Consider the following 14,057-nt stretch of genomic DNA (forward strand, 5'->3'; position numbering starts at 1 on the left):
TGTTTCCTATCTTTTACTTTTTGTCTCTCTGTCTATCTTGTTGTTTTAAAACTGTAAACTCTGCACAGAAGAAATGATCTCTTGCTATACTTAATATAGTGCTTAAAACAATATGTCTCTGATGATAGTTCAGGCTACTCAGTTCTACTGCAATTAAAAAACCTACTTAAAATAAGTACTTTCATATACATTGGCAGTATGCATAGTCATTTGGTAGAATGAAACAGTTCTTCTTAAAGACTTTTCTCAAGCTAAATCTGTAAAATCTGTAACTCTACCATATCTTCCTGTGGAAAAAGCTAAGTATTAATCCATTGTTATCAGTGTACTCTATACAGTATTAAAAATATTAGCTATAACAGTTTCTCCAAAGAAAATCTCTGAGAATTTCATTAAAATAGCTATGCAAAATACAGTCAAAAAAATCCCCAATATTCTAAAAAATATTAATATAGAAAATCAATGATATAACATTTTACATAACTAAGGAAGATAGATTAAAGGAGAAAGATAAAAAAAAAGTAGAAAATTTGCAAAGATCTAGAGAAAATAAATATAGTACTTTTTTTTCTTTTTTCAATTTGCTTTACAATGAAAAGATGTGAGAAAGGGAAAAAAATGAACTCTTACATCATTCGTGTTAACATGCCAGGCCATGTCACCATAGGATACCAGCTGACCATTCACGTAACATCGTATTTCACTGTTTCTCCATCGATTATAGATGTGTACAATGCTTATCATGTACCACTGGAAAGACATGGAAAATCAGTATAAAGTGACAGTTTTTGTGCTACAAAACATAAAGTTAATGAATGTCATTAAAAATAAGTGACCAGTATTGTAAAGTTATACAAACAGATGAATCCTTGCAAACTAGTAAAATTAAAAGTAAAGTCAGTGGAACTTCAAATCCAGACAGTAGAATCACGGCTAAATGTAATGATGTACCTGCTTGCATTCCTTTATGGGATTAGAGCCAATAATGTATACATACATACACTTCCATTCCTGAAAGCATAATTTAATTTAAAAACTCTATGCTGTAACACAAAACATAACTGAGTTCTAATGGGAAATCCAGTTCTTTGTGCACTTACCTTAACAAATTCATATCACATATCTCTGCCTTTTCCTCATAGCTCTCTGTCAGAAATTATTAAGTAAAAGGAAAAAATTCACAACAGCAAATTTTACAGCCCCATTTAAGATGCCATCTTGATTGCTTCATATGATTTTCTTCCTCTACTCTTTACCATTCCACAAATTTTTGGACAACTATCATATCATTAAAAAGGCATTATATAATCAAAGAGAGAAAGCATCACAGTAAAATGCTTCCAAGTACAACTATGGCAATCTTTCAAATAATCTGTTCAGCAGGAATCATTATGTCCATGATGAGTAAGTTCAGGAAGAAAACATTAAGTTTCCTTTAAGACCAAACCGTTAAACTCATCTAAGACTAGGAATGGAAATTTAACATTTAAGGTCTGCAAACCAACTCATACTTAACTATAATGGGTGTGTGTATTATTTCAAGATATATACAAACCAGATGAAAATTTACATACTGGAGAAAGTCCAGAAAGGGTCATGAAGATTATTAAGTGACTGAAGCCTCTGACACATGAGGAGAGACTCAGATATGGGTCTGTTTAGCCTGGAGAAGAGAAGGCTCAGGGGAATCTTATCCATCTGTATAAATACTTGATGAGCAGGGGATAAAGAAGATGGAGCCAGAGACTTCTCACTAGTATCCACTGACAGGTCAAGAGCCAATGGGCACGAATTGAAATACAGGAAACTCCATTTAAACACATGCAAGATGGGAAGTAAGCAATAAAAATGGTCAAACACTAACACAGGTTGCTCAGAGAAACTGTGGAGTCTCCTTGCTTAGAGATATTAAAAACCTGACTGGACTATATCCAGAGCAACCTGATCTAGGCATCTCTTCTTTGAACATGGGATGAGACTAGACTGTCTCAACATGTCCCTTTCCAATCTTATTGATTCTGTGAAAAAGTGTCCTGGTTTTAGCTGGGACAGAGTTAGCTCTTCTTTTTTAGCAGCTAGAAGAGCTCTGTGTTTTGGTTTTACTCAGAGGCTCACTCTGAGAAGAATGTTGATAGCAAGCTGATGTTCGTGGTTGGACGTGAGACTCCAAGGACTTTTCAGTGTGCTGGAGTGCAGAAGCACGGCGGGATAAGGGGGGAGCATAGCCAGGACAAGGGGGACACGATTCCCCTTGTGATTTGTGTTGGAACTTAAGATTGAGGGCCAAACTGGCCAATTAGCATTCCATATCATGCAGCGTCATGCCCAGTATAAAGGTGAGGGTCAGCCGGGAAGAAGGGCTTTTGCGCTTTGGCTCTTTCGCTGCTTTTGCTCTTTTGCGCTTGCTGCGCTGTTGCTCTGTTGCCTTTTTTTCCCCTCTCTCTCCCAGCACTCCCACTCTCGGAGTACTCTCTCTCTCTCTGCCCCTCTCTATTTCGGGGCCTCGCATTCGTCCGGGATTGCAGCTTCGGGACAAGACAGGCTGCGGATAAGAGGGGGTGGTGAGCACCTACACTGTATTAAATCATCTGTATTAAATTGTTCTTATCTCAACCCACGGGTTTCCCGTTTATCCTTTAATTCTCTCCCTCATTCCTGGCGGTGGGGGAGGGTGAGCGACCGGCTGTGTGGGGTTCGGTTGCTGGAGTGGCCCAATCCACGACAAAAAGTCAGGTCATCTGCCTTGAAAACATCATTTCATATTTTAATAATTTGGAATAGTAATTTACAATTTACTTGTCTTCCCTTTCTTGGTATCTGTTTCAATTACTATATTTTGCTTTTTATGTTCAGAAAGAGAACAAAGCAGAGAACTTCTGCAACCCTCAGGGCATTATTTAAAAAAGTCATTTGGCGACTCTTGCTGAGCAGGGGTAAGTGGATACAGAGCCTCCTAATATAAAAATCTGCTTCTCTGTATCAGAGAAAATAAAGGTAAAAAGTTTTCACATGTAGATTTTGAAATCAGACAGATCACAGAATTATAAATAAAAAGAGCAAGCAGCAAAATATATTTTGACAATAATCATTGCAGTAGTCTTTGAATTGAACTGTATTCTGTTAGATATTAGAATACACATATTTTTCCACTTCTGTTTCCAGGTCTTTAAAAATATATTTTAAATTTCCTACCCTTCAAACCTACAGTTAACAGAAGGAGGAAAAAATACCCTACTAATCATACAACAGTACGTAAAAGTATCTCACTTCTTGCATATCCAAGTAAATAGATTTATTGGCCAGTCTAATTATTTTATTTTTTAAAGCAACAACGAACAAGTATTTTTTGTAGGCCACTATCCCTCCTCCCCAAAACAATCAAACAAACCAACCCACAATTCAGTAAGAAAATGTTGGTCCCCATTTTGCAGGCAGATTCTATTTCAGAAAGGAACACCCACCATAAATTCAACAAAATATTCCTAACTCAAAGTATAGAAGCTGAACTGGTGACTATCCTAATCAGAAACTAAGTGCAAACCGTATGACTAGAGCTCTGCTTCCATCAACACTTCTTTTTCAAAGTTTCTACACCACCTAACATAAATCTCTTACAAGAAAAATTCCCTTATCCTCTTTCCTTCAAAAGTTATTTTTCCAATAACCTCCACTAAGTGATGATGATGTTAATACTTTCATCGCAACAGCAGGCGTTCTTTGCGAAAGCACTATTCAAAGTTGTACCTTTTATAATATTTACTCATTTTTCCAGTTCTGATATTTTTGTAGAAATCAGAAACCAGCTCACAACTATATGCCCCAAGTTTTATCATCTATACGTGATTTTTCTTTTACAGTGCTTTAAGAGCATTTCAGACAATGTACCACTTTGTAAGACTATCCCCTTGTGTAGCTCAGCTTCACAGATGACTCATTCATTTGGAAATAAACAGTACATTACTTTTGTTGAAACAAAGGCTGTCCACAGAGCCCATAAGGAACTAAAATGAGCAATGCTGTCTTCGGAGAGCTTTGGTGTCCATGTCAAACTTCAGAAAAATTATATAATCTACTTTTTATAATCCTTTTTTTTTTTCCCCATGTTAACCACCATTCCTGCACATGCACCTTCTTTTAGTCCAAGCCCCCATTCTTCTATGCAACTTTTTTGAATCATTAGCATTGCCGCTATGTCAGAGCACTACCTATGTCTGTTACTCTGACCCACAAGGCAAGCTGTACAAAAAAGATTGAGCTTTGCTTTATTTGAATACACATGCACACACAGAGGTACATGCATGTTATCTATCCCATGCTTGTTACCATAACTAATCCAGTTCAAAAATGCTCTTATGCTTCCGGCACTTGCATTAACTAAATTTACATTTTAAATTGTAAATTCTTTTTAGCCAGGGAAGTATTCAAGTATTAAAAAACGTTTATTTACTGTGTCCTATTTGTCACTGGTATCAATCTACATAAAATGAGTAACGTAGGTTTTCAAAGCTAGTTCCTAAAATAGAGGATGACAAACTCTCCCCTGAGTTAAGTCCATAATACATTCTCATCAACAATAAAGGTCTTCCTGAGATTCCTGCTTGCTCACTTGATTCATACCCTTCCATCCCTGAACTTTAACAAATATAAATTCTCTTATCGTATGATAGCGTAATTTCCTTTAAGGCTATCAGAGGAGTATAATGCCTAAAGTTCTTGGGTAATCCACACAGCATGTATCAACTGGCTCAGAAATGTGTTCTTATTCACAGTAAGAATCATTTAAATAATTCAACAGAAGAGGAGAAGACTTCCAGTGCAATATTGCATAGCTTTGTCCCCAACATGTTTATCTACATGTTTTCTAACACATTATTTCCATTGTTCTAGCTTCTACTCCATTTTGATGGTTAAGAAATCAGGCATGATAACATATAATTCTAAATATCAGTAAAGCTTTTTTTTTTTTTAAAATTTGTATCATTTTCCATCACCCCTTTGTTTGACAAAATAGATTATATACCTCAATTAAAAATTTGGTAAATTTCATATTCAAATTTCTTTGGAACTTGGGGTCCTGGCAACTAATTACTAATTATATTGATTTCTATATCTCTTCTACAGACATTTCAAATTGAGACACTTCCTCTGACTCATTCCTATTGACTCATCTTGTAGCAAACAATGATGTAATTAATTCATTTAGCTTTTTTGTTATGACACTACATTCTTCAAAGGCTCCTATTAAGCTTTGGTCATCTAACTTTCCCTATGGACCGGAAAAAAAAAAAAGAATTGTCTTATCATTTTACATATAATTTGCTGTAACTTTTACTTTTCTAAGTATTTTTCATTTTGATACAACTTCCACTTTCTGAACACCTTCTTTTTACCTACAACGGTCCCTACTTTCCTATTTATCCGTGCTCAGGTACACCGTGAGGAGTTTTTAAACTTTCTTTTGGATTTTTTGGAACTAATGGAATATACATTCTTAGCCTTTTGTATCTTTGAATTTAAGCAATATCTCCAGCACTATCAGACACTTCCATCTTTCAACAGCTCTTTTTTTGTTGTTTTTTTAAGAAGTGATGGCAGTTTTTTACAGTTCCTTTAAAAATAAAAATAGAAAATCCTGCATATCCAAGCATATTCTGCATTTTCAAGATAAAGTCAAGCAAAAATCAACGTCTGAGTTCTTTAAAAGTTTCAAAATTAAATAAATCCAAATGCTTCTGGTATTTACAAGTTTGAACCCTCGTCCCAGTAAGATGTCACTCAGTTTATAGCAATGTAATGTAAGTTTCTTTATATTAGTATGCTTTCTGATCTTCCCCAGTTCATCACAGATGCTATAACCATCTTTATCATGTGGCTAACAATTTAATCTGAATAGTATGGGATTTTCCACTTAGTTATTGATTTTCAGGGCACAGAAACCCTGTTATTTATTGTTACAATAAACTCATTTATCTGGTTAGGTTAAGTCTTTAATATAGGACATCACTCCTCTATTGGCAAGACCTGTACCACTGTCACTTGTAACCGTACAATTTGAAATGAGTGCCCACTGATGGTCAAGTCAATAAAGGTTCTGATATTTCTAATATGTTAATAATCTCATTTCAAATACACATTCCGGTTTCTCTTTTATTTTTTTAGATATGTAGAAGCAAGCATATATGTAAGTCTCATAATTTCCTATTACCTATGTCTCATTTATGTGAATGTTCTTTGCTGATTTTGTACAGGCATTTTGTTGATTTCTCTCCTATTCTGTACCTGAGGACATGGGTTTCAGGACTTTACTACTACGCAATGAAACAAACCAAATTGTATAATCTCATACACAATTTTTCTTTAACTTTTAGTTGAAAAAGTCCCTTTTTTTCTCCTTTTAATTTTCAGTCAGTAATACAATTTTCTTTTAAGTTTATCCTACAGTCTCCTTTCCTTTATAATGTTCTCCAATATGCACCAAGACTATGCCTCTCTGCTAGAACAAGAGCTTCCTTAGGTAGTACTCAAATTCACTTCAGATAACAGCCCACTGCTGAGTAAGTCATATTCCTACTCCATAGCACAGTACAGTCAGACAGATGAGGCATCACACTCAAGTATTTCCAAAATGTGGAAATTATTTCAGTCTATACTACAACTAGTAAAGGTGTTCAGGATTAGAAACACACAAAAAAAGCTGTTTGCTCTCGACTACAGTGCTTTCGTGTTCATACTTACATTTAGATTGATGCTGAGGCTGGAATTACTGAGGGTTATTAATACACAAAAAATTTAACTTTGCAGTCCCAAAAAGGAGTATAGACATATTAAACGCAACACTGTGAAAGCTGGTTTAGCTCTCTTGTTTATACTACACCCACGTTTTCTATTTGGGGATATTATGACCAAATTTCTCCACGTATTTTCATAAATACTTGTTTTCATAACGTTGTTACCACTTAACACATTTTAAAGTTATAAATTAAGATTATATATTATTCTGTCAATGGTGTCATATGACATAGTTAACAGCAGGAAGATCTTCACATGAGCATAGTATCTTTCTGATCTGCCTACATAAAGCTTTTGACCAGGTGTCTTGAATATATAATTTTACTGAGTTTCAATGAAAATTTTTAAAAAACATGATTGAAAAGTTTAATGAGGATGATATTTCTGGCAAAAGCCATTGCTGAAATGTCTACGTCTGGAAGCAAATGACTAGAAAATAGTATATCTGATGACAAAAATCACACTTCTCAAGTTAGCATTTGGACAGTAAACTGCTTTGTAAATGGATACACATTTTTTGAATATGTATCTACACATTCAATGTTTGCACAGTCGAACCGATGTAATACCTAAATAACAAAGAAGAAAATCAATCTACATGCTAAACAGGATATGTTTTGACTTGTTAGAGCCAGGAATTGTATTTGACAAGTTCTTTCCTCCATTATGCGTTATGTATCTTCTCACATACATGTATGCACAAGTTATTAATGGAAGAAATATGAAACCACTTGCAAATATATTCTAGAAGATTATTTCAAATTCTTTTAAAATTTGACATACAACCCAAAATGTATGAAGCACAATCTTTAAGTAATATAGAACCGGCTTGGAAGTTATATTTGGACATACTTCAGCAGATCAGCAGACTATGATTTGAAACTGATATTCATATAATGAGACATACATGTACTAGTGTTTTAGAGTCAGCTTTTTAAGTACAACAGCAAGAGCTAAAATTTTCCAGGGATGGCATGAAGGAAACTAGTCATTCGCAATAAAAATTATAAAAATAATATCATGCTAAAATACAAAAGATTGCTTCTTCATAAACAAGTAAAGAAATGATACACTAGCTCCCAAAACCTAGTTATCAATAACATAATCCAAAAGTTAACAATTCCATTTGTTCCTAGGTTGAGTGTTTTATCAGTAGCATCAGACACACTACTTTAAAAAAAATTGAACTGCCATCTAAACTCTTTTCTGGCTATATAATTAAATAAAAATCGCAAAACAGAGTGGATTCATTTCAATACACTCAGCAGATATGAGTTTATAAGGCTTTATACATCCCTCAGTAATATCCTAGAAAAAGACATTACTATGTTTTAAAAACCCACAAATGATCTCAAAGCTACATCACAGAATTAGAATCAGTGATTTTCAATCACAAATACATACGAAGAAAAACAGTAGAACATAAAGCTCATGAGTGAACAATGGCATTCCCTCCCTAAGAGATTGGTTTCTCAAAACAAAACGAGCACTGAAATTCAATATACAAATTCTAAGGCCATAAAACCAGAAACGAGCTCACAGCAAAATATATACAAGGCTGTTATCAATGACAAACACATAATGCTCACCGTACAGAAAAGTCAATGCTTCAGTCAACTAACTGAAATATTGAAGCCAGCACAATCATTGTTCTCCCAGGACTACTAGGCACACAGTAAAAATGAACACTAATATGATCTAGAGAAATAATCAAGATTTACTTTGAAAAATGAGAAATTCCAAAACATCACTGACATAGAAGAAAGTTCAGAGCCTTATATCTCCCAGCAACAGATACGGAAACTCTAGCATTGCCAGCAAAATTGTTACGGCCATTGGCACCAAAGCCACCAAGTACAGGATGTTCAGAAATAGAATGGCAACCTTTTAAAACGAAAATACAACCATTTTACAAATACTGAAAATCCTTCTCTATTTGAAGCTAATTAAGCAGTATTTTAACAACAAGTTTACTTTATAGAAGTGTTACTTTATAAACTATTACCTTTTCTCTTGAATTGATTCTGGTTTTAAATGACATAAAACTTCGCATGACCATCAGAGCAGTTACTTATAAATAAGAAATTATAGATTATTTGTCACATTTTTTTGTCACATTTTCAATGTTATTCTTAATTGTGAATACCACTTTGCTTACCTTGCGAGGCTGAAAATCATATTTCACACAGTGCTGGAAACCTTTGCCTTTTGACTTCAATGATGTAACGATTAAGCAGTTGCCAACAAAATGAGCAGAATACCCAACACCTTTGCTAGTGCGGAAACTGAAAAGAAAGAATAATTAATTACATTGGAAAAAAGGGAATTATTGTCTGATAAAACAATGTCCAAATACCGCTTCGAATTGCCATGAAAAAGAAAAGAAATCAGTATGTGGAATGGTGAACTTGATTTCCTTTATATCCTTCCTCCACACCATTTCTTTGAGGAGAGCTACTAACCTCCATCACTAACCTCATTCCAGGCTACATTCTAAAATCAGTACTTTTATTTTTCCTTAACAAAAATCCAAGATGGTAAATATTGTAGCTGTCAGCTTTTGCCCTTAGTTTCCTAATTCATCATCATTTAAAATAACGCATCTGATTTAAGTTGTAAAGAAAAATCCATCACAGAACAAATGCGAAATGCCTTGCAAATTTATGGGCTTGGGAGAACAATGCAGCTCATATGACATACCAGTTTGGATTCAAGGTAATTACTACACACGAGAATTATTTCTTTTTCAAGACTTATGATTTAGTTAGGCTAACGATCCTGGAAGCTTTAAGCATCTGAGTTGTGGATTTATTTTCATTTGTCAAATTGATAAAGGACTGCAATTTTAACAAAGTAAGTTTAGTAAGGGTTTCCAGCTTTCCTGTGACAAATATCATAAAGACAGATAATGCAGAAAGCTCATACTTTTCTCTACTTATATTTGAAAGCAAAAGCATTGTAAAGAGAAATTCAGGACTTCTTAAAAGACATTTTGCAAAGGCAGCTGGTGGAAATTCATGAATGACATTACACAGAGCATTTTTAAAAAGGTAAATCCATTTCTACAGCTATGTCACATTCTGTTCTGAAAAGCTAAGTACAATAACACGAAGTCTGCTATCATTACTCTGCAGTACACTTTATACATCTTTTAGTCTATTTTTTTTTTAAACTCATTACCAATGATGTTATTAAAAATAACCAATGGCTGAAATACAAGATCCAAATGGTGAACTTCATCCATAAATTCTGAAATTAAGTTTTTCAAGTATAAGAAAAAAAGATATGACTAATTTTGAACATTGTGTATACTCCTGTAGCCCACTAACACTTTCTCATTTCCTTAATGTAGGTAACTTATAAAATAATTTTGTATTTTTAAAATAATGATGTTTTAAATGGTTTCATTGCTGTAACATTTTCTTCAAACAGTTTTACTAGGTTTTTCATAGTAACATTAAGAGGTGAAAGACACATGTAAATATTAAGATCAGATTTCATCTTACTTAATAGCTGCTGAAATTCTACATATTTCATCTACCCTACTATACAAATACAATCTTGATTTTAATATGCAGGAAAAATTGCACAGTTATAGACCTAATTCTTGGTTAAATATGTATGTGGACATTAAAGAAAGAAAGAATCAGATTTTCCTCTTTCTTCACTGTCAAAAATATAGCTGATAAACCACTTCTGGAAAAAAAGTACCTTACAAAATATGTGGTGTTACTAGGCTCTGAGGTAGCTAGAGCTTAGATGTTCTGCTCCTACAAAGGAATTTTTAAAGCAGGTTAAAAAGAGACATTCAAATTCTCAAATTCTAGAAAGACACTTTTTTTATAATTAATTAGAATGCTTCTACTAAATGTGAAAAACAGAGCAATCAGTCTAAACAGAACAGAAGTAATAACATCTTTATCTGACTTCACTTCAACGGGTCATTGTACAGAGGTCCTCACTTCCAGTTTTGATTTGCAGCATGATCTTTGGTCATCAAGGCAGTTCTGTGGGCCTTGAGGCATTGCTTGGTTTGCTCTTTCTGTTTACCACCTTCCTAAGGTGCTTCAGAAGCTTTATCTTCTCAAATTCAGGCTACAGTTTCCCCATTCTTCTATCTGCCTCTATACATGGTACACAATTCTCTCTTCGCTCAAGCTGCTGCACTGGAAAGGAACATTATTCCCTGCCATAGCCCTTTGTACAGGCTTCCACACAACCCTCCTTGCAAAAAAAAGGGCACTCTATTAAAAAACCTAAAAAATCCTTTCTCAATAAACCTAAGATATAATCTAAGAATGAAGAGAAAAATTACATACTGTCCATCACCACTGACCTCAACAGTGAAGACAATTTATAATACTGCCATTCTCCTAAATCTTTTGAAGACTATTTTTAACACGGATCATTTCAATGACTTGGCTTCCACAATGATCGCATAGGCAGCTATACCTCACAACAAAAGGAACGGTGAACAGCCTCATGGGAGAACATTACTCATATACATACATAACCTGCGTTACCATATACACAAACAACCTGCATGACCATAGTACTGAGTTTTGCACAATAACATGAAGGTTAAAAACCGTAAAATACAGCTTTTACAATAAGAATAACTGAATGTGTTATGGGCTAGTTTGAGACTTTGATTTACCTCCTTGGGACTTTATGGCATTCAAAGAACTTTTCACCAGATAGTTGCATCTCTCACAATGCCAAATTTGTTTCTCAGCAACATAAGTCATCTCTACAAGTTAAAATGGTTTGGCGAACAGAATCCTATTCTGAAGGATAGTGAAAAAAATAAACGTTCTGACATACAGTGTAGTATTATTTGGTAGGGATGTAGAGATGCCAAATAAAATGTTTTGGGTTTTGGGTTTTGTTTTTTGTTTTTTAATTACCAAGAGCAAATCATTGTAAATATGATCACCTTTTAACCTGATAAAATATTATCAAAATTGTGTAAAATGCATCCCACTACTTTGAACAGGAGTTAGTAAGCATTTTGTTATACACTGAGAACACTCTAAAAAAAACCACAACAGAACAGAATGGCTCTTGAAGGAATGTCTACACCTTTAAAATTTTTCCCTTTCCTGACCCTCTCCCATTACTGGGTTGACTTTATCACCATTATAGTCAAACTGGACTGTTTCTAAAATTTTAAATATTGAATTGTCCTTATACATGTAACTTCCTGGAGCTTCGCGTATGAAGACAAGAAAGCAATGAAATAACGAAAAAATAGGTCATTTATTTGCAACTCTTAATCTTGGAATAGAATGAATGATTTTCTAAACAGGAAGCTTAGCCAAGATTTTACTTTTCTTTTGCCCTAACAAACTAGCATTCTAATACAACAGCAGTTGAGAAACTGAGAACTCAACTATGTTCCTTGTTTACCTCAGCATTATAATAAACAGATTATGTCAATCTTCACATTTTATTTCTTGCCAAAGGTAAAGTAGGCTAGGACTGGTCTCTAGGATACTGCACAGAAATTCTCTTACCAGTTACCGACACATGCAGAACTTGACACATCCAAAGAAGAAATGCACAGAGTCAAGAGCAGTACTGTCAACACCCATATGGTTTTATAAGCCTTTATCTGTCTCTCATAGCAGCTGGTTTACAATTTCACTACAGACCGTTCATAAAACCTTTACAGTCATGTTTCATTTCAGTCAGTTTCTCAAAGCAGCTACTGGATGTTATTACACTCCAATAGCAGGCAAGCATTCTTCCATCCACTGGTGAAACTGTTTAGTGATTCCAGTTTCTTTAGTTTAGGGTTTTACAAGCAATTTAGCACATGATCACAGTACTTAGATTGAGAAGATATTAATTCATTCTTTCCTCAAGGGGGAAAAAAAAAAAAAAGGTTTCCTGTCTACTGACTTTGGAATTCCATAATGTGTCTTTGCAACTATTCTGCATTATCTCTATTGTTACTAGCTCTAGAGATGGATTAAATAGTCTAGACAACTTGCTTTGTGGGGTTTTTTGTTTTTTCTTCTTGTCCCTACATCATTAAATAAAAAATTTAGAATGCTCTTTTAGAAGTTTCAGCCATTCTTCCATTAAATAGTTATGGAAGTACTTGGATGTTTTAAGGAAAAAAAGCAACAATTATGACAACCCAGCCTCAGTTCACCCTCTAATTCTTTTACAGAGCCCCATATATAATATGAAACAAAGTATGTCTTAAAAAAAATAATAAAAAAACACAAAACCAAACAATCTTAATATCTGGATGGATTTTATCTAATTCCAAGTCTTACTTTGAAGTAATGTCACCCCATTTCCTTTTTTAGCAGAAACAAGTATAGAGATTTAGAAGCTGGAGACTTGCCAGTTGAGTGTGCTTAAGGTTAGCCCTAAATTCCTAAATTTGCACTGTTTTTATTACAAAGAATCTACATCTCATTTTTGAGGAAACATTTCCAACAATCTGTTAAACTGTGATTATTATTATACTATGTCTTACCATAATTGGCGATAGTTAAAGTGACCATAGTATTGTGCGTCTAAAAGTTTGAATTTTCCTATTTGGCTGTCTACCCACTGGATCTCAGATTAAGCAATCCACATCAGATTTTGCATAAATTCTGAAAACAGAGGTCAACAGCATCTTAATTTCATCTTTTTTTTTTCTTGGAAGATTTCATTATAAAATATGTTTTCCAGAGTATAGTTCACTCCAGAGCATTCTCTGAATAGCACCAATTTTTATCATGAGCTCTTAAAAGAACTAACAATTCTTAACTGAAAATGGTATTCCAGTAATGGTTTTGCCAAGATTTCAGGAAGTGATCACGTCACCTTTTCTCTCTTTTCTGTTCAGAATATCTTTGAAAAAATCATATTAGCTGTTTCAACTAGAGCAATGAAAAAGCAGTTTAGGGTCAGTTGGTTACCTACAATAACCCTTAACATCCTTCTGTAATTACTGCTTTTGAATACATAATACTAATTCTCTAAGCATGGCACCTATTATTCACTGCTACATATATATCACATTGGTTTGCTTATCATAGAATCATAGACTGGTTAGGGTTGGAAGGGATCTCAAAGATCATCTAGTTCCAATCCCCCTGCCATGGGCAGGGACAACCTCCACTACACCAGGTTGCCCAAAGCCTCATCCAATCTGGCCTTGAACACTTCAAGGGATGGGGCATCTACAACTTCTCTGGGCAACCTGTTCCACTGCCTCACCACACACAATGTAAAAAATTTCTGGGCTTTCTGGGCTGCCAGTG

General features: G+C 34.4%; 1 protein-coding gene across 7 annotated transcripts in view; it reads right to left on the reverse strand.

The window, feature by feature from the left end:
• NBEA (neurobeachin) overlaps positions 1-14,057 on the reverse strand; it is a 531,270-nt gene that overhangs the window by 406,375 nt on the left and 110,838 nt on the right. For all 7 annotated transcript variants that reach the window (XM_086612868.1, XM_086612875.1, XM_086612851.1 and 4 more), the window contains exons 6-7: positions 8,948-9,074; positions 631-750 (exon numbers count right to left, since the gene is read on the reverse strand). In XM_086612868.1, coding sequence (XP_086468994.1) covers positions 631-750; positions 8,948-9,074 — 247 coding nt within the window. The remainder of the gene's footprint in view (positions 1-630; positions 751-8,947; positions 9,075-14,057) is intronic.

Source organism: Tauraco erythrolophus, chromosome 1 (assembly GCF_009769465.1).
Source record: "Tauraco erythrolophus isolate bTauEry1 chromosome 1, bTauEry1.pri, whole genome shotgun sequence".
Lineage (NCBI taxonomy): Eukaryota > Metazoa > Chordata > Aves > Musophagiformes > Musophagidae > Tauraco > Tauraco erythrolophus.